Raw genomic sequence first — 27,459 nt, 5'->3', positions numbered from 1 at the left:
AGCTGTTCTATAGAAAAAGAAAGCACATTTTTCTACTGAATACATGCAACCAGCAGTCTCCTTACCAGTGATGTTTGAGAGCGCCAGGGAGTCCATGGAGTCTCCAGCACCCTGCTCGGCTTTCCTCAGCTCATCAGCGATGCACTCAAGGGAATCGTCATACCACTGCCTGGTGTCTGGCCAGAAGGCCCGTCTCCCTGTCCCAGATTGGTCCTGATCCTGGTCCAACTCCAGCTCTTGGATCTTTCTGGCACTGGCAGGACCTGGATGACTCCCATAGGCTGAGTCTCCCAACCCATCCTGGGATTGGGCCCAGTACATTTCAGGCAGATGCTTCTTGCTCATCAATCCAGGGCTAAGGCTGTTGGCTCGGGATTGATTGGAAGTCTGGCTCTGGGTGGGACTAGCAGGGGTGGGAGAGGAGGCGCTAACCCCCATAGATGTAGAATCAGGCTTAAGCCAGGGATCAGAGACACTCATTAGCCTGTTTCTGTCACTGCTAGCGCTGGGAGATTTTAGTGATGGCTGCTGAAGTTGGTTTAACATCCCGCGGTCACCAAACTTAAGAAGGAGCTGAGTCATATAGTCCTCATGCTGGGCCCACTCCTCTGGATCCTCCTCTCCACCAGCATCCTGCTCCTCCCGCTCCCTCCAGAACCTCTCCTCCTCCAGGCCTAGACGGGCCATCTTGCGCCCTACGATACCAATGTCGCAATCAGCATCTCCGTCTCTATCGCCATCGCCCTCTCCATTTCCAAACTTAAAATCAAATGAAGGTACAGCGGCAGGGGGGTTAAACAGCTGTGACTGTCTCCACTGTTCGGCAGGCCTGCTGCTCTTCCCCATGCGCACACTGCGCCGTGATTCACGTGACCGGGCAGACTGGAAGGCAGAATCAGACGAGTCAGAGGCCTGAATATCTTCCCCCTGGCTGCAGGCCTTTGAGCAATAGATGCGACCCTGCTTTGGCAGGAAGGGACAGCCCAGCAAGGATGTCTTGCACTGGGCACAACAGAAGCACTGGTCCGCAGCATGCCAGTGTACACCTTCATAGGTCATCTGGGCATGGTCAACACCTAAAGGATTGTAGGATGGATAGAAAATGAGCATACTATTAGGTATTGTACTTCTACACAAGTAGTCAAAGAATCAGCAGGCTCTTGTGCTTGACCGTGTGTATAAAAAGTTACGTTCTTTATCCTAATCCCAAGAGAAAAAAATAAATCAGCACCATTCAAGAATAACTCACCGATGTTTTCACCACAAGCCTCACAGTACTCTGCATACAGTGACTCAAAGCAGCCAGTACAGTAGGGACGGCCATCTTTCATGATGTAGCGCTGCCCCCCCAGCATTGTCTCACACTCGAAACAGGCAAAGTGCTTCATGTGCCAGTGACGACCCTCTGCTTCAGTGCACTCATCCGCAAAGATGATCTGAAGGGGAACGCACGTACCGCTGTTAGCTCTGTGGAACTCTATGGACTTGGTGATAGTATTGTCATGGTTCATTGTAAAACATTATGTGGGTAGTGCTACTACGACTACTACTGAGCCTTACCTCGTCACAAGAAGAGCATCGTGGTTTGAGAAGCTCAGCATGGTGGCGCCCGCAGAGGATCTTGTCATTTTGGTAGAAGTATATCAGATCCACCAGCAGTTCTTGACACGTGGTGCACACAAAGCACGCTGGGTGCCAGCAGGGGCCCAGCCCTGCTCTGGAGGCAAAAATTGCCATCTCCCCTCCATTGATGCCTCCGCCACACTGACAATCAAACACAAACAACAGCTGATCCATGAGATTTATATTTCAGGCATCTTGATTCTTTTTTTCAATGGGGCTTACAACGCTTAGGGGTTCATCATTGAGTCCATGACCATGCTTAATATGCATTAATAATTCTCTGTAGATATGTTTGCTCGATGAGAGTGAAACCATGAAGAAATACAGAGACAATCACATATGGGAAAGACATTTAAAAATAGATGTGTGGTACAGTTGATGCTTGTGACACATTTGGAATGCAACATAAACAAAAAAAGATTATGGAGATAACTATTCAAAATATATCACATATCTGCTGATGTTTCAATTGCAGCTGATGCTAAAACAAAGAAGGCCAAACAACAGGTGATCATACTGCAAGAGCCAAAGGAATATGATCCATTCAAAACAGATCGGTGAATCCTACAGTGATGACAGTCATACTACAAATACAGCAACGGTTGTTAACATGGAAACTGTAATTAAATCTTGCAAGCCAATGTCTTACTGAGTAGAATTATTTGTGTTAACATGGGGGCAGATGACAAATAATAATATAAATGTAAATGGGTTGACTTAGGAGCAATACATTGATAAATCTAGTACTTATGTCATAACTATTTTACCAACAGAGGTTGTGGGACAAAGGGAAACTCAAATCAACTAATTAGTTTCTCTTTGGGACAAAGTAATCAAATATTCATGTGTTGCTGAGGAATTGGACAGCATTTTTGTCCTATAAGCTTAAACAGAATACACTAGCCTTGGTCCTGGGTCAGAAGATCGTATGACTCCACAGAGATTGTAAGAGCATGTCTGAACGTGCAATCACGAGTCTTTATATAACCCAGCAGAGCTATGAGACACCCATAGGCAGCTATGGGATAGCATGCCCAGCTGTTAACCATTATTACCAGGGTGGACACACAGGGGCCTCGGATATGGTGGTGTTGAGTGTCCCCACCAGGAAACTGGAGCCTGACAACATCATCTTCATGATATATCCTTTTTGAATACATACGTTGTGTGTTTGCAGAGCATATATGGACCCACATGCATGTTCAGTATGTGTGAGAATGTGTGTGTCCGTTGGGGTTCCTATGTGCCATTACAGTGTGTGTGACCTTGCATCACTGTGGTAGCATCTGTGTTTGAGTGATGACAGACTTCATCTGCCTATCCAGGGGGAATTAACATGGCTGGCCTGGCAGAGGATGTGGTTTACTCACTGGTCAGGGCTCAATTTCCCAGAAGCCACATAACACTAATATTTACATCTGTTGCATCAAAAGGAAGTTTTTCCGGAATACGGTTAAGGGCAGCTTGAATGACGTGAATGACACTTAGCGTTTTGTCTAACCAAATCAACAGTAGGAAACAGAGGTCCAGTTTTCGGATTGTTTCCAATGTATTGTTTGTTCATAGCTCGCTATGACTTCAACCAGCATGCCTGGAGAAAGATGTCTCTCTTTCCGTGAAAGCCAAGGTTCCCTTAAACAAGCTGACTGAAAAATAGTTTGGATTCCTAAAAACTTTGGATCTTCCACACAAAGGATAAACAGGATACTTTTATTTTACAGTACATGCTTACATAACACTGTTTATGTATTTAACAGACTAAACAATTTCTGTTTTACCAGGGAATACATCTAAAACTTTTCAAACATGCTGACTCTTTTCCAGAAAAAGTCTTAAAACCAGCTACATGTACTGAGCTGAGCTGCAGTTGAAGTGGAAATATGTGCTGCATACTGTGACTTGTTTGGCAAAAAAATTGTTAAGACTCTATGCAAGAATTACTTGTTAACCTGTAAATTCTTTTGCAGACTGTCATGCTGAGATATAGATGGGCGGCAGGAAATTTGTCAAATTCCTCATGAGGAACTGGCTTCTCCGCTCGGCTTGAGCGTGAGCCTCCCAATTTCCCTGCTTCCCCTCTCGCCCTAATGAGGAGGTTTATGTCCATGATTAAAACCATTGCATTAGCCAATCGGGACTTTGCCTCTGGCTGCTACGCATTGGGATGGTGGGTGTTAGCTGCTCGCGATATAAATAACTTAAGACCCACAAGTTGGTTTCCTCCTAGCTCACCTTATGGCTACATGAGCACTAAACGACGCAAGGCCATGTGTGCATATGCATGTGTCTACTCGTGGGTATCCACATGTGGCCCTTACATTTTCACAGCGGGTGTGGTGCAGAGCTCGAGGCAGGATCTTGGGTGTTCCTCTCCCCAGTGCCTCCCTCTTCCTCTGGGCACTGAACATGTGGATCTCCCTCTTTTCCTCCTCCGTCAGAGAGTGGCAGTAACGCACCTGCAAGAAAGAAAGAGAGAGATGAGTGGAGTCGACAAAGTAAAATCACAGAGAGGTTGATTTAGCACTTCCACCCATTACTGAAGGTGGTTCAGCTTTCATCTTTGCTTGCAACTTTGAGGGAAGTATATGACATGCAGTCTATATGGCTGGAAAAAGGGTTTAATTAAAGCTAATTCCCCTGAAGGCTGTGTTGAAAGGATGGTGTGAGCAATACACAAACCCTTCCTCTGTGTTGACATGATGATGACAGACCAGATAAAAGACCCAAGACTATCCTAACAACTAGCTTGGTTGTTCTCTAAACAACAGTAAACGATGCCGGTGTGTGAGCTCCACACACTCACTGTCTTTCCCTTTTGCACACACACACAACACACACTGAGTGCTTCTCCCTTCAAACCACAGTTACACTAGGAATCCTCCGGCAGTTTGCTCCCTCAACCACCAGGTCTGCGGACAAACATAATAAAACCGCACAGTCAAACACTGTGTGTGTGTGTTGAGTGTTACTATTGTGTATCTTCCATGTGTGTACACAGAGACCACCTCCATCAGACAGTAGCCCCCAACGCCTCCCCTCTGGTGATAACCCCCCCACCATATCTCCTAATGTAAACTCTATTAACACAGATGTGAAAGGAGTGCTGGTTTACACACCATAAAGCTATTATCCGGAAGAGGCTGGCATGTGCTTTACTGTCAGAAGAGGGAATGCAGCCATTGTTTTAGTTTTACAAGAAAAGACTAGCAAAATTGTTAAGACTCTACTCAGCTGCTGCTTTATAGTTTAGTGTAGGGCTGGGTATGGTTTGTCATTTCTTATTGGCAATTTTATACCAAATTTATAAAAGTTTGTATATATTATTTTTTTTCTTGAGGTCATGTTTTGTACACAAATTTAAATGTCTTAAAATGCAACATGTTGTGAGATGTTTTATGGGATTTGAAGTGTTAAACAGTAAGAGCCAAAAGCAGTATAAGTGTAATTTGTGAAAGCATTTATAAATGTAACACTTTAACTCTACAGTCTCTGAAAGTGTATACCCGTGAACTGGCACTAAGTTCTTCCACTTCAACTGCCACTTCCAGCTGTATTTATCAATTTCATTTCAACTCTTTTCAGCACTTTCATTTCCACGGATACTTCAGAAGCTACTGTCACTTCAACAGTTTTCAGGATTTCTACTATTTCAAACATTTCTTTAAAAAATCTGCAAAATCTTCAGAAAATGGTGCCTTTTTGTAATCTCAAGTTTAAGCTTTGTAAGAAGTTGAATTAACATGTTATCCCTGACAGTAGTCGAAGAGTAAACTGAAGAATAAGAAATGAAAGCAGTTGAACTGTCATTTAAAAAGGTACATGAGGAAGAGATCTATGAAAGTGTTAACTGATGAAAAAATCTGGCATTTCAGTTTAAATTACAGTGCCAGAAACATTACAGATAGTGCCAAAACTTTAGCTTAGTTCTAGTTCACAAAATGAACTTGACTCCTTACTGTCATTCATCCGTCCCTTAGCTGCAATATCTCTGACGCATGGATCAGATTTTGACAAAATTTGTAAGACTCTAAGATACTCCGAGGGGCCCTATAGGAGCTTTTATAAGTCATAACAAGGTGACATATCTGTTTGATCACACACCCCAACACTGTCTCTCTCTCTCTCACGATCTCTACCTCGTTGTCATGCGGCGGCAGCTGGTAGAGGAGCTGTCGGATCCTGTGCTTCTCTCCGGGGCTGTTGACGTACGGCACCTTTTCCTCCGGCAGACAGGAGAAATACATCTGGACCTGCGGATGAAGACGGATGAATGAACTTTAGAGGACAGAAGGAATTTACATCATGTCAGTCGATAGGTAGCTTTGGTTAGTGCACTGGGAGTATCGTACTCTCGTCATTTTAGAGCTTGAAGGACCCTATATTATCGTTTTCTTTCCATTATACGACCAGTTAGATAGTACACATAAATGAAAGAGAAGCAAGCAGTGCTATCAGTATCAGAATGACTGCTGCTATATGTGTCCTTTTATTCAGTGATACTGGTGGGCAAACATGTCAATCTCCATTTAGTTACAGGCGTGTGACTGCGATATCTTTCCACACACAAGAAGAGACGGCAAGGGACTGGAAATGTTATGGGCTAATTCTCGCTGATGGGGGAAAAGGAAACACTGACAAAATCCTGTGGGTGATGAGTGCATTTCCATAAAAGCATAAAAAGTATATTAGAGACGGCAAACATTTTGTGCTGAAGAAAACAGAATGTCTGCGCACATTATTGAACTAAAAATCCAATGCTGTTAACATACAGCTGTTTGTACTTTCATCCTCTGAAGGAAAATTTAACCACAGAAAAGACAAAGGGCAGCTGTCATTTAAGTCAATTAAGTAATTTTGGAGGAAACATGTGAACGGGTCCTACCTGCTCAGGCCTGAGTCCCGGTGGCACCCACGCATACTCCTCCAACGCACACCCAGAGTCGTCATCTGAGGTGGAGCTCCTCTGGAAGCCCACGGATATTTTCCCCATCTTTCCCCCAGTACGAGGCTCCATGTCCGGGCCTCGGGGAGAAGGGCGCTCCCCTCTTTCGCTGCGCTCCAGGTTCATCACACACGGGTGCTGTGGATAAAAAGGGAGGATTTAGGAATCACATTTAAAAAACATATCTTTTTTTATACCTCCTCTGTTTAATTATGCCCAAAGCTCTGGCTTTTACCTTGCCTTTTCTTGTCACTGGCTGGAATACGGCTGATTTAGGTCTTTTTGCACCTCTGCATTTTGTATTTACCTGAAATCAGCTAATTAGTTTTAATCTTTTTTTTTTTTCCAGCAGTATTTTAAGGGTTGAGAAAGGACAAAGTTTCTCTGTAACGCATCAGGCCATCCTTTCACAATTCAACCTCTTGAGTCACACTCAAGAATAACGTATCTGTTCCCATTAGTGTAGTATACTTCCTTTGTTTATCCATTACAGAATCATGCTTGATAAAGTACCCAAACTATTACTTGTCCACCTTCAAAGGGAATTTAAGATAAATTTAGGATGATATATAAAAGGAAAATCATTGCAAGCTTTTTCCAGTGTGGTGCACTTATTCAACAACCAAACATAAAGCCTTACAGTACTTACAAAAGCACATAGGCACATTGTTTTTCAACTAGAATTATAATGCTTTGACGTGACGCAACAGAACATTCCAGCTGTTATCCACCAAACATCTGTTGCTCTTATCCACTGTGCGTCAACGTACTGAAGGTTGTGAAGCATGTGTAAGCAGCGCAGCCTACCACATCGTGCTGGGGCGGTGATTTATTTGCAGGAAATCATTATTGCTTAAACAGACATCTATGATCAGGAAAAAACAACAACAAGTAATGTGGCAATAATCTTCCAAAAGACAAATGATCAACCTTCAAAACAATCTGCATGTGTCCACTCAGACTGCCGGAGCATGAATCCACTTCCGGCTGCTTTTTTTTCTTCCTCTTCACGAGCTGATAACAGTTGGACTGTAACATGAATAGGGATTAATCAGTCTCGTCGCTGTGTCTCCCGCCTTCAGCAGTAGCCCTCTTATCTCAGCAGCCATGTTCTTCTGAGTCCCCTCAACCTGATAACAGCACTTTGGTCACATGGTGTTGAAAAAGCCACTTGTGATCTGCCCTGCTCTGCCTCTTTGACATGCAAATATGTACCAGAATAGAACTTGTTTGGGTAAAAACGTCACACAGGCCGTCAACACTTCATGTAGTTTTGATCTTTTACACAACAGCACACTATGAGGGACATTAGGATCCTGATGGCTTCTATTGACAACACATTATGCCTGTTAACTGTGAAAAATAATTTGGATTAATGCTTGTGCCACATGATCCTTAAGGACTGTATGAAAATGATTGGGGGGGGAGGGGGGCTGAACTTTATGTTTGACTTTTTATTTTAAAGCAAGATCCTCCCCAGTGTTACTAATAATTGTTTTTCAATTCTCAATTCAATCTTGAACCATGCAAATTTCACATGTAATAATGTTTATGTAAGGATTTATTGTACAATAAATCTAGCAAGGGACGAGTGAAATAACATATAATTGGGGGGCAAGGAAAAATTGACTATCCTCCCTTTAGCAAAAATCAACAATCATAACCATTCCCCTTTTCAGACCTTTCCCACCTCTGTCATAATAATTTACCGAATCAGATACAAAATATGTAAATAGTCTTTACGGTCTTTAAATACACGTCTTTACGTCATAAATAGGTGTCATAGTTCACTCGCCGTTCCTACTTTTCCTATTAAAATTTTATTGATCCTCCAAAGAATGATTATCTGGCCTATGCCCCCTTCACAAGGTCACAGGTCAGCTGCAACTGAATTCACAAGCCAAACGCTGTTGTTGTGCAGCCCCATCCTCCTAGTAATGTCACTTCTGTCCTCTCAGCTCACCCTTGAGGCCTCTGACGCCAAGCCGTTTAGTCAAAAGTAACAAGACTGGGGAAATATTAGCATTGCCTCAATTAACATACAGTTGAATGAAGCCCAGGGCCTCTAAACACTGAATTTACAGATTAGAAATGCTGTTAAAAGTCAAACCAAAGCTCTTATCACACAACAAAAGGGTATTTGACTGTTGCTTTGTTCTTCAGTGACTAATCTATCAGGTTTTATGGTAGGATAGATAATGTTATCACCCAGAAGCTTTTCTTGACCTGTTCTGCTTTATCTCGACTGACCTAGTTCAGACCACAAAGTTCTGCAATTAGATAGAGTACATGTTTTAACCACTATCTTAGTGGCTCAATGGTAGTTTGTGAAAGTAAGGGGCCATTAATGCTCCTGGTTGGGTTTTTTTTTTCTTAGTGACAACATGGTTGCAAGTTTGATTTCCAGCTAAAATGTAGACATGACATTTGTTAATGGACAAACAAGCCACAGGGCCACCCAGCATCACCACAGACTTAAACAACATGAGAGCCGTCACATTTTACAAACTGCCTATGACTAGAGTGATTGTATTGTGTTCACATTGGCACAATATTGCATGATGCCATTTGACATGTTTGGAAAAGGAATGTGCCAAAGAACATCAAAACATCACCTTATGCATGAAGAAAAAAAGTTAATATTATTTTCATTATTGACAAAATAAAGCAACACATCTATGAAGGTAGATTTGTGTCTTTATTACGCAAACAAAAAAATATGTTTTGAAAGCAAATTTCTCGCACTGCAATCAAAAATCAAGTTTGTAAGTGAAAATATATAAACTGAGAATAAATTATTTGTTAGTTTTGCTTATGAAACTATAATTTTTGGTTGCAAAACAAAAACCTTTGCTTTCAAAACGAAAAGCTACGGTTTCAAAACCAAAAGCTACGGTTTCAAAACCAAAAGCTACGGTTTCAAAACCAAAACCAAAACGTAAAGCTACGAGTTGAGTTTGGACGTAGTGGGCGGGGCATACGCTGCTGAATGAGCCAGGAGTTTCTATTGGTGGGTTCGACTTACGTTACATGCACGCAGAAAGTGAAGCTTCATGTCAACAACACCTCATGTCGTTCTTTAAAAAAAGAGACTCTACGACACTAACAACATGAAAACAAAGTGAAGTGCTAACAGAGCAATATAATGTCAACTTACCTCCATGCCGCTCATCACAGTAACCTCTACAGTGGAAGTAGATGCCGGGATCCAAGTCGAACCCACCAATAGAAACTCCTGGCTCATTCAGCAGCGTATGCCCCGCCCACTACGTCCAAACTCAACTCGTAGCTTTACGTTTTGGTTTTGGTTTTGAAACCGTAGCTTTTGGTTTTGAAAGCAAAGATTTTTGTTTTGCAACCAAAAATTATAGTTTCATAAGCAAAACTAACAAATAATTTATTCTCAGTTTATATATTTTCACTTACAAACTTGATTTTTGATTGCAGTGCGAGAAATTTGCTTTCAAAACATATTTTTTTGTTTGCGTAATAAAGACACAAATCTACCTTCATACACATCCTCCCTTTTGAGAAGCAAAAGCCAAAGAATCTGATCTTCTCTGCTCTAGTTTGGTGCCCTGGCATCTGTTCTCCGCTGCCCTTCAGCTCTCCTTCCTCTCATTCCACAAGATATGGGGAAAAAGGTGACTGCGGATTCCTGAGCACATTGCAACTCACATTACACCATGTCACCCATTGGCAATAACACAATGGCTGTCTTTGTCGAAAACAAAAACAAAATGTCCAACCATTCCTCCTCTAACCCGGACCACGGCGGAGGCGTGACAGGAGAAGGTTAAAGAGGTTAAAAAGGGAAACTCTTTGAAAAAGGCATTTAAAGAGTCACAACATTGGGTCTGTGTAAACACGGGCCAGATGTAGCCGGCTAACAGTTAATCGTGTGCGCCTCCCCCGCTTAACTGACACTTTTAAAAGGGGCCCTCCTTCGCCGAGGAATTGGTTAGTCAAACACGTGCGATTTTCAAATGAACACAACCTCGGGCAAGCTAAAGGAAACCGTTGTAATTTACTGACTTTTACAGATGTGTATCAAATTCTCTCAGTGAGCAGATATTTATGCAAATATCAAATCGGTAGAGCAGTAACAGCTTTAGTTATCTGCAGTCAATTCAAATGACAGATATGGAGGTGTTGAGCACTTGCCGAGACCAAAACAGTGAAAACAAAGTGAAGTCTATTTTTCCAAACGTCATAGGATTTACTTTAGGAAAGCCATTAAATTGTAGAGTTCAAAGGCCGAGGTCATCGCTCTTTGACTGGCAAAGAGTGTTATTTTAAGGCCAAATGGGTGTCAGGGGGTACCCAGGAGACTTAACACAGCTTGAGTGAGACCACCTGCACAGACACATAATGAGTGTATATATTCTATACACACCACATACTATATCACAAATAGAGCATTATACACATGCAAGATCACCTCTCTCATGCACAGTTATGGTGGAACTTGGGTGGAAGCATTTTCCACAGCAGAGCTGCAAAAGCGCTCTTCATTCAACAAAATCCTTCTGCATTTGCAAGTTTCAGCTCATCTATTTCCCTCTCACCTCCAGGAAAAGCATCTTTCTTTCCACCTTCACATAAAGCCCTCATTCACTTACACAATCCCCCTGTTCACACAGTTGCTCCAACTCTGGCTACATGTCTGCAGCATCAAGCTCAACGGGTCCAAGCTCTAATCAGATCCAGATCCCACTCAGCCAGGAAGTATTCCCCCAACGGCTCAGGCTTTTTGAAAGTCAACGTCAGCTGTGAGGGGAAAGTCTGAAAAGACGCAACTCTCACTCAAGCCGCAGCTGGGGAGCGGCTCCTTCAGCTATCCAAAATGTTGAGGTCCAAAGAGCAGAAAAGGAGGGCAGAGAGGTGACGTCTCTATCTGGAGTGTCTCTGATCCCTGTGAGTGTGTGGGAGTGAGTGGATGTGTGTGTGTGTGTTCTTGGGGCAGCCAAGCCTTGTCGGCCCCTCCCTCATTCCCCCCCTCCAGAGCAAATCGCCTGCCATTGCACTTCAATCACACACACACACACACACACACACACACATACACACACACACACACACACACACACACACACACTTCACAGTCAACACCCCACCTATCTCTACACCCCCTTCCTCCACCAGAGTGACATCAAGCCCTCCACCCAGCCCCCCATCTCGACTGCAGGATTCCTGAGAGCCAGATGACATGTCCACTCTACTCTCACCACTCCTTCTCTTTGACTTTTATATCAGTCTGTCTTATTCTTTCTAAACATTTTGGTTCTACAAGCCAGACTACTCACTGCCGTATATATGAAATTAGTGAAAGGTCATTAATACCAGAGTCAATTTCAATCATCTTTTTACTTTCAGAATAAAAGAAAGGCATAAAAGTGAAAAAGAGCATAAATCAACTGATTGTTTTTTTTCATATATTTGTGGTTATTTGCATCAAAATCACCAGCTTTATTATTTTAACGTCCCTTCAGACAAATGAATGCAAGTGACTGCATAGTTGCACGCTCGCTGTCATTAAATGCTGTCAGGGGTCATCAAGTTCCATGCAACTCATGTCATTTGCTCCAATAATGTCGCATTAATTTCTACTCCGCTGCTGATTAGATCACGTGGCAATGCATGTGTTCTGGGCCCAGCTGCTCCTTTATCTCATTAACAAAACTGAATATTTTTGCAATAATCTGAGCTAAATCCGACATTGTAAAGGGTTCTACCATATGCTATTTGATGACAATTAAGTATTGTTTTAGAAAATGGCTAACAGCACAAAGCTGTGGCAAATTATGGTACTTTTAGTTAACTTACAATAACATATTTTTTTTAGCCACTTGGGGGAAACAGTTGAGTTATGGATAACTTTTAACACTTGCCTGACTTTGTCTATCTGCTGTTTAGTGCTGGACTGGTAGCACAGTGTTTGACATGACAAACGGCTCTCCCTGATTTAGGTATTGAAATATTTGAAAGGAGCTGATCATTTTTCTTTCCAAAATTAAACTCCCCATGTCTTCTTGAGGTTTTCCTAGTTACATATTGACTGTGCTTCCTCCCAAGTCAGCCTCATCCATCTCAGGAAATTCTCACGCTGCGGATCTGTCTGCTCAGCCCGTCACTGGTACCACCGCCCCCTTCCTAATTTGGAGGTCTGAATGAGTGAGAGGAGAGGGGTCCCCTGTCCTCAGCCAATCACAATTACGTTATTGTCAAAGAGCACTTCTTGTCAGGAAACTCCTGACAATCCAGCAGAACTGGAAGTGAAGACATTTGTTCTAAAATAAGATATGCAACATGTGAGAAACGGGACACCGGCATTATCAAATATAAGATGTGAAATGTTGTTCAAAACCAGTGCAGTGGACAAAATACAAAGAACTCGCTTGATATGCCTGGGGAAGTTTGTTGTAATTTATTTGAACGAGCTCTGCACCATCCGTCATTGTGAAAGGCTGAAAAGCAGCAACGGCTTCATTTAAAGAGCCTAAAATGACAAATGAGTTTACTCAATTGTCCGGCAGACAAAGACACCCTGTGCCTTGACAACCCCACAAAGTGACTTGCAGCGAGGGCAACAGAGCTGTTTGTCTCAAGCCAAAATACCTGCTACAAATGAGAAATAGCTCCGTTAGATAGCTAGCTTAGCAGAGTGAGAGATCCTCTGTGTGCATAGAGATGGGATTGTCTATGTGCTTCACCGACAAATTGTGTGAGAGGATAGAGAGAGGCCTTGGCAGTCCAGGCAGCGGGTAAACCTTTTCAGAAAAGCTCTCAAGTTTTCCAGAGGTCTTGGCGGTGCTCTGCAAAAGCCGCTTCTCATTTAACCCTCTGAAAGATGTGCATTAAGTTTCCTAAGATATTTATCAGGAAAAAAATTGCAAAAAGCTCTCTAAATCATATTTCAGGCAAATGGATGGAGAGGAAAAAATTCTATTTTTGAGACAGATAAGTACTTAATTCGGGTTAAAAAAAAATACAGACAATGAGTGTGTGAGGAATTCTCTGGCATGAATAGAGGACAGGTCAGAGGATGAGTGGCTTTATCCCACACAATAGGCAGATATCAGCCCTTCAGACTGGGCCTGGGCTTGTGGCCAAAGACCGGGGGTCCTTTAGAAAACCAGAGGACAGTTGACCTTACCGTCTCCTCTACTTCCTCTCAGAAGAGAGGGTGCAGAAAGTATCTGAAGTTCTTTAAAATGTAGTCTTATTGTTGGTTTTGGTTCTTTTACAGCCAAAAAACATAAAGGAAAGAGGACTTTGACATTATTCTTTATATTTGGATTCATTGGCTTTTAAATTTGCAGGATTACAACTTAGCTTAATTAAAAGTAGACCTCTGTCTTCTGTCCCTCGCTTTGCAAAATAAACTGAGGTTTTTAAATGGGTCTTAGTCATTATAAGGCAACGGCGTCATGTATCAGCCCTCTGTAAAGCCAGTGGACATGTGCTGAATGGATGACACTCTGGTCTCATTCACATGCCTGAGGCCGAGGAGCAGGAACTAACAAATGGAGGGTTTATGCAGTGACCTTTGACCTAAGCCAAACGCTTACAAATACAAACGTAAGATGCAGACATAGTGAATGTGCACAAATGCACAGTTTCACCAGAGCTACCACTGCTTTAGATGGGACCTTTTCCTAATTTAGAAAAATGGCAAATGCTCTGCGTTATTCAAAATGATATCACTTGACTGGCAGCATCACATGTCACGACTATTTAAGCAAGATAGATCCAACCACAACGATTCTAGGACAGGGAGAAACACTGACGTTGATTATAAATGAATCTGATTTAATGGAGGAACCTGATATTTGGCTGGTATTTAGTGTTATTCGTTAACATTGAGCACAGTGAAGTCAGACTGAGTTTGGGCAGAAACCTTTCAATCAAGTCTCTCAAAGGACTTTCTGAGCGGTGTCTTCTTTCTTTAGCAAAAGCTTTGGACTGGGGTTCAGACAAGATCTACTGGCTTTCTCTAGACTTGAAATACAAGACCTCGTCTAGAATACATATACCCGGCAAGCTTACTCACTCCTTCTGGCTGCACATTTCATCTATCTATTGGAACAGAACTCAACTGGTAATTTGGCCCTTTCTCAACCTTTATTGTGCTAAGCAGACGTGCCCTCTTCTGCATTTTCATTTATAATGGCACATTCACACCTGGACTCTACTACCGCTACTCTGTTTCATCCCCAGGAGGCAAAGAGGGGGTTTAACTGACTCCTTAGAATGCAAATATCAGTGGTGACGTCCCTCTGTTTGTTCAAAACAGAAATCAACGAGGACAGTGACATGTCTCAACTTGTTGCAGGACAGGTCGTCATAAAACATGGAGACCATTCCTTATGTTAAAGTAGTGCAAAGTGCAAATACCAAATTAAATGTATAAGATTGGGCAAATAGCTCTCCTACGCAGGATTAAAACCAACATAAGCTTTGAATGCTTGAAAGTGTTCAGCACGATTATTACCTTCAATGGCAATTTTCAGGGCTACGCCATGTTCATATAATTCTGTTAAATCTAAGGGTGTGGAGGTTATGGTGGAGTTATAAATTATCAGCAATTAAATATAATTTGTAGGAAACAACATTCATGGTCTCTGTCCCACCACCTTGAAAAGACTAGTGTCTGCTTGAGATGAACTAGTTCGTAAGAACAGTTGTCCCAGCAAGTCTGAAGGCACACATGTTAGCTCGTCTGAACGATCAGCCATCGCAAAGAGGGAAGAGACCCAATGAGCTGTACAAACGGTGCACACTTTTGTCTCCTCATACTCACTCATGATGTTGGCTGCAAGATAAATCTTGAAAAAGGTCCGAACACAACAAATAACACTGCTGAATCACTGCTTGACAAAAAGACCTCCGATCCACGTCTCAATTCACATCCATTATGATGCCTCATTCAGCCCCATTGATGCCGACAGACGCCTCTCAGCAGCCTTTCACACCAGGAAACAGATCTTTAGAGCTCGCCAACAAGGCCCACCAGCCTAACTCGCTGCCGCATATCAGGTCCGTCGAAGTGCTGCTAAGTGGTCTCATCAGTTCAGTGTTAATATTCCCCGACACTCCCGGCCCGAGTGAGATTTAAGTTTCTGTCATAAAACCCTCTGCTGAGATTTGTCAACCACTGCAGGGTGTTACCTGCACACCTTTTGGGACAATAGGAGCAGCAATAAAAGGGCTGTAAAATGCAGGAAATGGTCAAGTGACGGGAGCTTATAGGGATTGGTTTGGGAAGCTTCCGTTCAGATTCTTCTTAACGGAAGCTTCAGAACTCGACTTAAACCATTTATGAGTGCAATGCAAAGCGGACAGCCCATTATTGGTGTTGGTTTGGCCTACACAAATGTATTAAACAAAGCGCTCAAAGCAGCAGACTCACTAGATCTGCTTCAAGAGGTGATTGTGTTATTTCACATAGGTCAAGCTCTTTTAGCATATCTACATTCTCTGAGAAAGCATGCTCACTCGTGGAATGCTCTGCCACCACATGTACGCACACAAAACATGTACAAAACATTCAAACATAGCCTTAAGGAATGGCTTGTTGCCAATCAGGTGTGCAAGCATTGATGTACTGTCTGTCCTGCCTGCTTGTTTTGCCTATATGTGCACTTGTCTTGTTCAGTGTTGCTATTTTCCATTTTTCATGTGTATGTTATGTGCCTCAGTGTTATATATGTGCTTGTACTGTAGGTGGGTTTGTTCTGCTCTGCTCTAGTGTCGTACACTTTTCTTTTGCCTATATGTGTATTTGTTTTGTCTATACGTTACTGTCTATCTATGAATTTCAATTGCATTTTATTTGAAATTTTGTAATTTTTAGGCAGCCTTCGAACATCTGGCCGGGGACAGCAGATGAAAACTAGCCTCTCTGGCTAACTCTGGCTCACTTACAGTTTCACTGTTGATTGGTGTGCATTGTCCCTGCAAAATAAATAAACAAATACAAAATAAAAAATTCACTAAAACATTTCAACAACTATTGCATGGAAGCCTAGAGAATGAATCTTAATGACTTTGGTGATCCCTGACTCTTCCTCTATTGCCACCAAGATATATTGTGACATGACGCTACTATTCTCAACTATTGGATGTATTGCCACAAAAAAATAAGCACTGATATTCCTGCCACCCGTCTAAATCTAAGTTTTGACCAAATAACTGCAAAACTAATGACATTCCCATGAGGCTTAGCTGAACTTTGTGTTAATTCCTGCTAATTATCTAATGATAGCATGGCACATTGTCATTGTGCACATGTTAGCATGCTGCCATTCCCTTTATAAGTGAACTCCTTGACTAGACAGGAAACCTTTGCACATGGACCAGTGTTTGTGATCTCTCTAAAGATCATTAAATCCATCTGCTTTGGGGCGTCTCAAACTAGAGCTGACTTCAGTCACTAGTGTGCATCCAACAGACGCGATTAAATGTTCTCTTCATTCGCTTCCAAAATAGTAGGCATCAGATTTAAGATAAATCGTTGAAAAATGAAAATAATCGCTGCTTCAATGCAGTTTCTGTTCAGCCTTACATGTGTATCTGTCAATCTTTATTGTGCTTTTGGTTCGGCCTATATCCCTGCACATGTAGCCCATTATTCTGAACTTTGAGGGGATTTTCTATAAATCCCTTTACTACTCACAGCCTGATTAGACTATGTTGAGAAGTTACGCTCTTTCAGGGCTAAATAGGGTTGTCAAAAACAGTACAGAGGCTTCTCCCGTTCATGTCTAGAGGTAAGTTATTCATTATCATCATTCGTTTCCATGATTTGGCAGGGTCTGCCTCACTTAAACCGCTTAATACGAGTCATTACCTGAATCTGATGGCATGCAAGTCCTAGATGGTCCCTGTAGGCTAAAATATCTTGCCAAACCAAAGTATTCCCTTGGATACAAAGTGCTTAATCAGGCAAATGGGTTATACAATATATCCACTGTGGAAAAACAATTAAGAATAGATGAAGACATTTATTTCTCTGCATTACAAAATAATGGCAACTAAGGTCTGAGAGTAGCTGCTCATGTTTTTCAAAGATATGCACATATCCAATCTACTGGATTGGAAACGTGCAGGCATATTTTACCTGTGCAATCTAATGGAGTCCTGATTTAGTTTTTTTTATCTGAATTTTGCAACACAGATGAGGCTCCTATGTCTTGCTCTCAACAATGAATAGAGATAAAATAGGCAGCAATGTTAAACAGCATCACTCTCAACTTACTAATTCTTTATAATACCAATGTATTTGCATGAAATAAGAGAGGACTTTCACACACTCTCACCACATTCAGCGAGGAACTGGGATATAAGTGCGAAACACCATCACAAAACTGTAATACCTATTAAGGAACAAAAATAACCTCTTATCATTATAGTACAGTGTGTGTGTGTGTGTGTGTGTGTGTGTGTGTGTGTGTGTGTGTGTGTGTGTGTGTGTGTGTGTCTGAAAGAAAGGGAAGACTTGTTTCATGTCTTGTGCATCCCATCCAACACTAATTTGATATTGGTAAGCGATGCATTCCTTCTTTAACAAAAGCCAGAGGTTACTTTAACTAACAATGTGAAAGGCGTGTGTGTGAGTTTGTGTGTGTTTGAAGTGTCCCGTGCTGCTGCGATCACATTGCCTCACTATACAGAGTATGTGAGGCAGATATTTGTAACTGGAACAGCGGTGAGGGATGGACTGATGTGGAATGTCAAGAACCAGATTGTCTTGTTCTTGTTGACAGAAAATGTATGCGTTTCACTGCGGCTTTGCTTCACTTCGTTGGTATAAACAAAAACAAATAAAAGTTAGAAGGTGAAATATTCCAGCTGCACTAAAACAACTCAATGATACTTTGAACAAAGAATGATGCAGGGTCTTTATTGCCGTTACATGGAATCCTTCTATTAATCTAAGGATCCATCTGTCTGATTACAGTGTGTCACATGACACATTCAGCCAAAGGAAACAGATAAATCAGGGATTTTAATGAGCTCTGACACTCAAACTAGATGGAAGCATTGCTTAAAAAAAACAAATCCATGAAGAAATCTAAAGAGAGGGAATGTGATGACATATCATGCAAGACAAGCAGCAGCATTGCATCACATTTAAGGGAAAGCTGTTTGGTTTCAAGTGTGTGTGTGTGTGTGTGTGTGTGTGTGTGTGTGTGTGTGTGTGTGTGTGTGTGTGTGTGAGAGAATCCCACATGATTTTTGCATAAGAGATAGATGTAGGCCAGGGATTGGGGTTGTGTACGCAGAGGCTTAATGACAGAACCCTGAAGGGATGGCGCATCATTCAAGCAGAACAGACAAACACATATGCACACACACACACACACACACACACACACACACACACACACACACACACACACACACACACACACACACACACGCACACACACACACACACACATAAACCGTCTGTGTATTACACAACCAGTGCCCTCACTTTCCCATAATTAAGCATTGGAAACACAACAAGAGCTTGGAACGGCAGGTTTGACCAAGTTCCCTGCCTCCGGCACTTTGTCACACTCGGGCTGCAGTTTGCCTGCAGTGGTTTGCTCCGTTCTCAAGGCAGCGCAGTGTCGGAGAAGGGTGTGAGTGTGTGTGTGTGTGTGTGTGTGTGTGTGAAACCATATAGCTCCAATAACCGATTCTCAAGGCGCTTTTTGTCTAGCTGTATATGGGTTGCTGAGCCAGCGATAGAAATGAGACGGACAACAAAACAGCGGAGTGATATCAGCTTAGCTCAGCATGGTAACATTTTGGTGGCGGGTTTGGAATGCCACGAGGGCGACAGATTCCGAGGCTATGTGTCATATGAAAGTCGCTTTGAGCGCCGTGCTTAAATAAACTCAGTATCACAGGGAAAGTGGCGTGACTGGTCATTTTGCGGGCTGTTTGTCCCCCCCCCCCCCCCCCCCCCCCCCTTCTCCCAGGGACTGTGGTTGAATTTGGCCAGGCGGTTGGCTGTTGGCATTCCACACTGACCCTCGAGTAGCGGGCCTGAGGTTCATGGGTAAACAGACAAACCGTTTGGTGGGCTCGCTGTGTAATTTTGGAGCCCGTCTTACCCTCTCGCCGTCTCTCTCTCCTTCGACCTCCCCCCTTGTTTTTCCTCTCAGCCAGCCATATCCTCAATTGGCCTCTCTGTTAATTCAGACCTACCTGACAGTTCTGACTAAAACCTTCTGGGTTTACTATCTGTCCCGCTCGGCGACGGGCTCAGCTCTCTAAACACACTCTGAAGACTAATCTGCAACAGATGGGAGACGGACCGGAGGAAGTAGTATAAAAGGATATACAGCATATTTGTACCCCTCTAAACCAAACGATAGGGTTTCAGCGAAGTTCCGAGCAAAGCCGGAGGAGGGCTGTAATGATGTGCACAGCGGCGGCTCCCAGGGGCTTAACTGGACATATTACTTGGAGATATAAGCTGCCCATCCGCAACCAGATGTCTGAAAGGCCCTGAGGGGGATTCGTGAGAGCTTTTTCTAACGGGTACATGCAGACACACTCATTCACACACTCACAGATATGTATAAAGTACTGAATGAATAAAAATGTATTGAAACAAGCGAATGATACATACATAAACAAGCCCACACATGTGGGATTTCACGGGTGGCTGGTTAGAGATAATAAACGCCTTAGCCCCCAGTTTACTGTCTGGTTTTTGAGGTCATCAGTGTAAACACAAAAGACATTACTTACTACCTCATTAATGCAAATGGTAATTTAAGCTCCCGTTCTCAGGCAGAAAAACAGAATGCATCTCACAGCGCTGAAACCCAGACAGCTGTCAAATCACTGTTTGTATCGGTTTTGTGACAAACACTTGGAAAGCCCCGAGATTTCATTAGCTAACCGCTTCTGGGGAATATCTGTTACATTGTCCTTTTCTTGAAGATGAAATTGTCCTAGCTGAAGGATACACTGCTGTTTGATTACTTGCCATAGAAAACAAAGTTAATGGCTATATTAGAAGACAATGTTCCTCTTAAAAGGAAGTGCATGCTTTCCCTTTGAGGAGTATGAACCAACTACAAATGCCTGGCATGATTTCTGCACCAACAAATGCAATTTCAACTTGAAATCACTTGATTTTTTTGTCACATGAGGGCAGCTGAAAGAAGCTGTGAACTCTGACATATCACTTTTTAAGTTGACATGGTAAACATGTTGCCATTCAGTTGCCTATTTACAAGTCCAGTATTTACAGAGCAACATTAGCATTCATTTGGAGTTGTGTTTTTAGCCACAGTTTGCCATTTAACAAATGTAAGTTCAATATTCACTCTTCTTTTAGTTCTGTTTTTGGTCTCCACCAACTCCGGAGGAAAATATTACTTTTAATAATAACATTCATAGCAGCTTTAATGACCATCTCATCCTGAAAGCAGGACTCACGTGAGTGTTGAAGAAAATGTGCAGCTTTTTGTGAATTTGGTGAGAATCCTGTAATTGTCCCCGACCTCATTTACACAGCATTTATCACAAAAAGGCCATTTCCTGACTCTGAGTGGCATCCGATTGGATGGAGACATTTCCCCTTTGGGTGAATAAACTGGCCGGTTTTCCTTTGGGATGGTGTGGGGCAAGATGGATATAAAATGACAGATAGGACATGTCCTCAGAGACTTCTGCAGAGACAGACGGCCACCCAACAGCAGACAGTTTACTTAGATGTGGATTGTCTTCCTGAAATTGTGCAACTTACCATTTGTCACAAAACTTCAAAATTGTTCTCTACCTCATCTGCTTCTGTTTATTGAAGCAGACTTACAATGATTAGTCAGTGGGAAAAAAAACAGAGTTAGATTCATGTGAACATCCTGTGCAATCTGATGCTTCATGCATATTGGAGGGAAGGTAAAGTGGTGAGAGGAAGAAAAGAGCAGGCTGTCCCTGATTAGACCAAGTCAAGACAGTCTGCTCAGGAGCTCGTCTTAGCCTCAGGAACAAATTGTCCAACACGTGAGACCAATTTTTAGAGGGACGGCAGGAGCTTAGCCATGTTTTCCTGATGCATGCACCTAAACTTTAATCCCGGAATCACATATAATGAGTTTCCCTGTATATCCATTTTGGAATTTTCATGAACAATTATAATGACCTTGTTTTTGACCTCGTTCTGTCCATTCAGTACAGCTATTTTTAGTCAACGATTGCTCAATAATGGACAATAGACTTTATTTCATGCCAAAATTAGTGCCAACATTTTAGGACATGTTCCTCTGTTTCCAACATTTTTAGATAGCCTCTGCTGGTTGCCTAGTGAAGGTGGCGGCCACGGTGATGACAAGACTCCAGACGTGTTTAGATTAAATGAACGAGATATAACGAGTTAATTATAGAGAGCGTTGTTTCCAGCATTTTTCTAAATATATTCTTTGCATGATGCAAACAGTTTCAAGTTATACCGTTTGGAAGGAACAAGACCAGGTTTTAACATTTAAACATTTATCTCCAAAATGTCAGATTTTCACGAACAACACTAGGGATTGTTTTTAGTTCTGTGGCGGTGCATTTTTGACATGATCCCAGGGATTTAGAAAGGGTGGCCCTTCATCTGAGCTGAAAACTTGAAACCACCAAACATCAGACCTTGAAGAATCATCATCAATGAATTAGGAGGTTTTCACATCACAACAGCAATATTGTACGAGTGATGTACCACCCAACAAACCAGAATCTCTTATGGAGACCTTTAATGTTTCTCCCAATCAAAAACAAAACTGGAAGCTATCATTTGTGTTCCGCCTCAGGGTGGTCATTTGACGAGGAATAATTACGTGGTTGTTGCGTGGCAATCTCGTCTTCCTATATGAGACTGTACTTCTATCTATACTGCTTTAAAGCCTTTTAATTATTATCATCTAATAATCATCACCTTTAATGTCTCCCTAACTACTGTGACTGGCGACTGGCAAGGTGTGTCTAGGCAGGTGTGTGTATCTGTGTGTGCTAGTGGCTTTAATCATCATCAAATAGAGCTGTGTGTATGGGTAATTAAGTTGGTGCCAAATCGACTCTCACTCGCAGGCACGAGTCAGGAACTCTCAACAACACCTCAGTGTTGCATTGCTTAGCAAGTGCTGCGAGCAACTGTATTTCATGCAAGTTTTAACACAGCACGGAGTCCATTACTCAGTGTCTGATATTCTTTTAAACCCTGGTTTACTTTTCCTTCCCACAAGCTGACCATAATACCAGGCTTGTGGAGCCAATGTGGCCGACAGGGTTTGGTCTGTAACCACTCAATGAGCACAAGGATCATGATTGGTGTTCGCACGTCTAGGAACGTCTACACACACACACACACACACACACACACACACACACACACACACACACATTAAAAACACCGCACCCTTCACAGCCCTCAGCATATTCACAGTTTATGGCTACTACATGGCTAATATACAATGCACAGTATTAGCCCCTCTTCCAACATTTATAGTGCAAGATGTCCTTTAACATGAACAACCTGACAGACACTGAACAGACATTTTCATCACATGTGAAAAGGGTTAGAGTTAGTTTTTTTTTTATTTTTTATTATCTGACATCTTGATTAATTGTTTAGTCTCTCAAATGTGGAAAAAAAACAACTCCAGCTGTGACCAGGGAATGTTTTGCTTGGTCAAGGCTGGTTCCAGAACTGTTTCCCATTGCACCAGTGATAATGCTGCTGATAACTGCTGATAACTGCTATAACTGCGTGGTTCCCATGTAAAATTCACAATATTACTTTGAGGCTTGTTTAATCTCTGTTCTTCCAAGAAAGCCGTTTGTCTCTTTGCCATTGTTCACTGTTTTGCTTCTCCCGTTCAGCAATTGGTCCTTCACTCTTTGGCCCTTCACACACATCTACAGGGGATAGCTGCTTGGCAGGCATGTGTGTGCGCGTGTGTGTGTGTGTGTGTGTGTGTGTGTGTGTGTGTGTGTGTGTGTGTAAGTGAGTGTGTGTTTTCTGAGGTTTGGAATGATTTACACAACCCCACACTCGATTAATTCCAGTATGACAGGACAAACTTGCCTGTGTGTACACACGTTGGTCTGAGGTATTAGGCTGACGGAGACAGCACAGACAGAACACTGTTGACTTACTCATAGATGGAGATCGCTATTTTTTTACAGACAAACACAGACCTACACACTTTACATAGATGTGTATGTTTGTTATTGCTTCCATGCATGCAGTCTAGTGCAAATCTGTACTTAAAACCCTGGGACACAAGAAATCTGTGCTGGTTACATATATCCCGTATGTATTATTAGTGCATGTATAATATAATGCACTGTAAATGTGGAAAAACTGCTTGAAAACACCCTATTCATCATCAGTTAACCAGGGATTTAAATGACATGCTATCCATTCAAAAGCTGCAGAATTTATCTCCATGTTTTTAAATAGTGAAAATCTCCTTTTGGTTTGAGCCTCTTCAGCTCTTCAAACGGCTTCACTGCTGTGATCAGATGAGGTGTTTCGGCCGAGGAGCCAATGGCTCTAAATCGAGAACACCCTTGGTCGCTGAGCAAAGAGGTTTTCCAGGAGAGTGTCCAACAATATCAAAACAATCTTCAGGCTGGATTTCCTTTCTGGCACTCAAACCCCACTGGAGAATGAGAATTTGGGTTGCATGTGAGAAAATGAAGACCAATCGCGAGACACTGCTCTGACAAAACGAGTCTGTCCATTTAGAAAATTGTCCATAAACAAAAAGTCAGCGGGGGCCTTAACAAAAAAAAGCTATGCAGCAAAAAAGTCAAGGATGCATTCATGATCTGTCCACCTCTGCTGCCAACGCTAGGCTCATAAGTGTATGACGGTACATGTCCAGTCATTCTCCATCTTGAAACCTTAAACGTCCTCTCCTCAAGAACTGCTTCACATCCTCCCCTACGAATCACATGCTGCTCAGCCAGAACATTTTCCTCCTCCTTTTCCTCTGACATGTTTAAACTAAATCAACCTTTTCACCCTGGGTCTCATTTGTTAAGCTAGCAAAAATATTATATCAAACTTCACCATGAACTCAATGACACAAACGCCTGTGATTGTTTGGGAAGTGCTCTTATTTGCTTTCTTGACGAGAGTTAGATGAGAAGAGTGATATCACTCTTGTTTCTCTCTAAATATGAAGCTGCAGCCCAATGTAAACTTAATCTGCCTACCAGCACCTCTAAAGCTCCCTTACTAATAACTTATACCTTGTTTGTTTAGTTTGTACTACAACCAAAGTATAAAAACATCAACTTGTGATTTTAAGATTATTTGTCAGACAATTGTTTGGCAGTGTAGTGACTTCCTATAATCTCTGCTGGGTGCCTATAGTGAAGGTGGCGGTGATGACGAGGCTCCAGACTTGTTTCGATTAAATGAACGAGAAACAAGTTAATTATAGTGAGCGTTGTAACCAATGAACAGAGCCAGGCTAGCTGTTTCTCTGTTTCCAGCATTTAAGCTAAGCAATCTGCTGGCTCTTGCTACACATGTAGTTTACATACATGTAGAAAGATAATGTGTATTTCCCAAACATTTTAAACTACTGCTGCATACAATTTACTGTGCACGGGTGCATTTATTATAAGAAATAGAGAGAGACAAAAGACCCCTTTCAGCATCCATTAAAAGCTTAGAATCAATGTGTCCCATAACTGGCAGTAGTCGAACCAAGCATACTGATCATCTCAGCTACTGCCTGACTTGACTCTCTCATGTGCTTCAAATGGCTGACCAATTAACAGCAGCTTAACTCCCGGGTCCAAACACCCATCTCTTTCTCTCTCTCTCTCTCTCTCTCACTCTCACACACACACACACACACACACACACACACACACACACACACACATAAGCAGGGGCATGCAGACACACAGAAAAACACATGTATGCGTGCACACAAGCATACAAAGTAATAGACACGCAGATCCTGTGCATCCAGTAGGCCTACCACACACAGACAAGGAAACACACACACACACACACACACAGATACATACTCATTAACAAAGGCTTAGCATTGCGGTGTGTATACCCCCAGCAACGTGTAGCATAGTCTCGCTGACTGGCCTCCCACAGAGGGGGAATACACCTCAGTCACCTGATCCGCTGCTGCTCTCTCATCCTGGATCAGCTAAACACACAGCAGCTTGTCATTGAATTACAGGACCAAGACTGCACGGCACGGGGACTCTGCAGAACTGAGAGCACTGCCAGGGTTTTAGAGAAACAAACAGGGTTTGCCAGATTTTAAATTCAAGATGGATTTGAGTGTTTTTTAACAAACTTCCTTCAACTTTTAAACTCTCTGAAGAGCCCAAAGCTTCTTGCTATAACTGCAGCATCTTTGCAAATATTTCCCACCACTAGGTGCCACCACTGGCTTCAAAACAGATCACACAGCACTGAGAAGAAAGTCCATCATAGGACTCATATTCACCATTTAAACATTTTTCTTTGTGATCTTTGAATCCATCTCTATGCATTCTGAGACAAAATTCAGTGCCTCAGAACAAAAAAGATAACTGAAACGAAATGGAGAGAATGACTCTCTCACAATCTGGAACAAGGTTACAAACACGTAAAATAGTTCGACACCTGCTCTAAAAGTAGATTTAAGTCTCTGATATACGATTGTACTAGAGAAAATGCCCTCCTTGGTCAATTGTTCTGATTGGCTGAAGTAATGTGGCTACACTTGGGCTGTGGTCTGTCAACACTGATGCGTTTCCGAAGAGCTGAGAGTGGGTGCGTGGAGCCAGGAAAAAGAGTACACAGACCGAGAGAGACCACCTGAGTGACAAGCAACAGCTGAGTCCACACATCTGGAAAGCAAAATGCAACCCTCCATTAAGTGCGTCTGTACGCAAGCACACAAGCTAAAATCCCCCCCCCCCCCCCCCGAGTCTGTCATAGTTTCACTTTTTACTCTCCCTCTTAAGGAAAAACATGCCACAGAGCCTCAACTAACTCTTTTCTTTACGCTTTGATGCGCCTGGCCATGAAGTAATGGAGGGACAAATCATTTCCATCCCTTAATCTCGTTGGTACATTGGATTTCGAAGCTTCATTTTTCTTTATGATCACAAATCTATTGAAAACTCCTACACCCACACACGACTGTGTGCACTCAAACAGCAAGGGTTACAACATTTAGAACATAATAAATAATTGTGAAAATAGTTCTGAGCGCAAAACAAAATTCACACTCACCGAAGAAGCAACAACTTGGTCCGGGATCGGGTTCGAATATTCCGTTTATCAGAATAAAATCACGACTCTGGAGGCATCCGGGCTGGCTGAAACCAGCAAACACAACTCAGTGCCGTTTCGAGTCCTGAATCAGCTCGATGGATGCGGTCTTTCAGTGCATGGTCGTGGAAAGAGAAGAAGAGGAAAGGACGCTCATCAAGGTTTGAGCGCTGAGCAGCTCTGGCACCAAGTTTAAGCGTCGAGAAATTACCCCAGTGCTGCTCTGCGCCTATTGGCTTAAACATGAAGCGCCCCCCCTCCTCCTCTCTCCCTTCTCAACACACGCACACACCTCACTCTCACTTACAGGCACACAGCATACTGTGTACATCCACGCCACGACTTTATGGATATGTTTTGGAAGCATACTCAAGTCCACATGATCTATTTTTCTTTTTTTTAATCTATGTGTCTAAAAATACCATTACAAGTACGATAAGGTCATTGGAAACTCATTAGTTGCTACCATAGAGACACTGCAAGTGCCCATAGGAATTCAGCAGCAATTATGTAACAAAATGTTCTCTGGGTTCACCTCTTCTTCATAAATTATACAGTTTTACAAGGAATACTTGATTTGATGGACTATATGCAT

At 42.4% G+C, this 27,459-nt stretch overlaps 1 protein-coding gene across 2 annotated transcripts in view; it reads right to left on the bottom strand.

Annotated features, from left to right (window-relative positions):
• LOC137877117 (prickle-like protein 1) overlaps nucleotides 1–27,026 on the bottom strand; it is a 28,901-nt gene extending 1,875 nt beyond the window's left edge. Inside the window, exons 1-7 of one of the 2 annotated variants that reach the window (XM_068716813.1) lie at nucleotides 26,826–27,026; nucleotides 6,506–6,703; nucleotides 5,760–5,873; nucleotides 3,942–4,079; nucleotides 1,561–1,764; nucleotides 1,250–1,436; nucleotides 66–1,076 (exon numbers count right to left, since the gene is read on the bottom strand). In XM_068716813.1, coding sequence (XP_068572914.1) covers nucleotides 66–1,076; nucleotides 1,250–1,436; nucleotides 1,561–1,764; nucleotides 3,942–4,079; nucleotides 5,760–5,873; nucleotides 6,506–6,691 — 1,840 coding nt within the window. In that variant the 5' untranslated portion in view covers nucleotides 6,692–6,703; nucleotides 26,826–27,026. Of the gene's footprint in view, nucleotides 1–65; nucleotides 1,077–1,249; nucleotides 1,437–1,560; nucleotides 1,765–3,941; nucleotides 4,080–5,759; nucleotides 5,874–6,505; nucleotides 6,704–11,187; nucleotides 11,505–26,825 lie in introns of those variants that run through there. The other variant, XM_068716814.1, reaches the window with a different exon arrangement.
• Nucleotides 27,027–27,459: the final 433 nt, after the last annotated feature.

Source organism: Cebidichthys violaceus, unplaced genomic scaffold (assembly GCF_023349555.1).
Source record: "Cebidichthys violaceus isolate CVI_PGR_0920_01 unplaced genomic scaffold, fCebVio1.0.p SCAF_21, whole genome shotgun sequence".
In the NCBI taxonomy this organism is placed as follows: domain Eukaryota; kingdom Metazoa; phylum Chordata; class Actinopteri; order Perciformes; family Stichaeidae; genus Cebidichthys; species Cebidichthys violaceus.
This window is presented reverse-complemented; position numbering and strand designations above follow the sequence as displayed.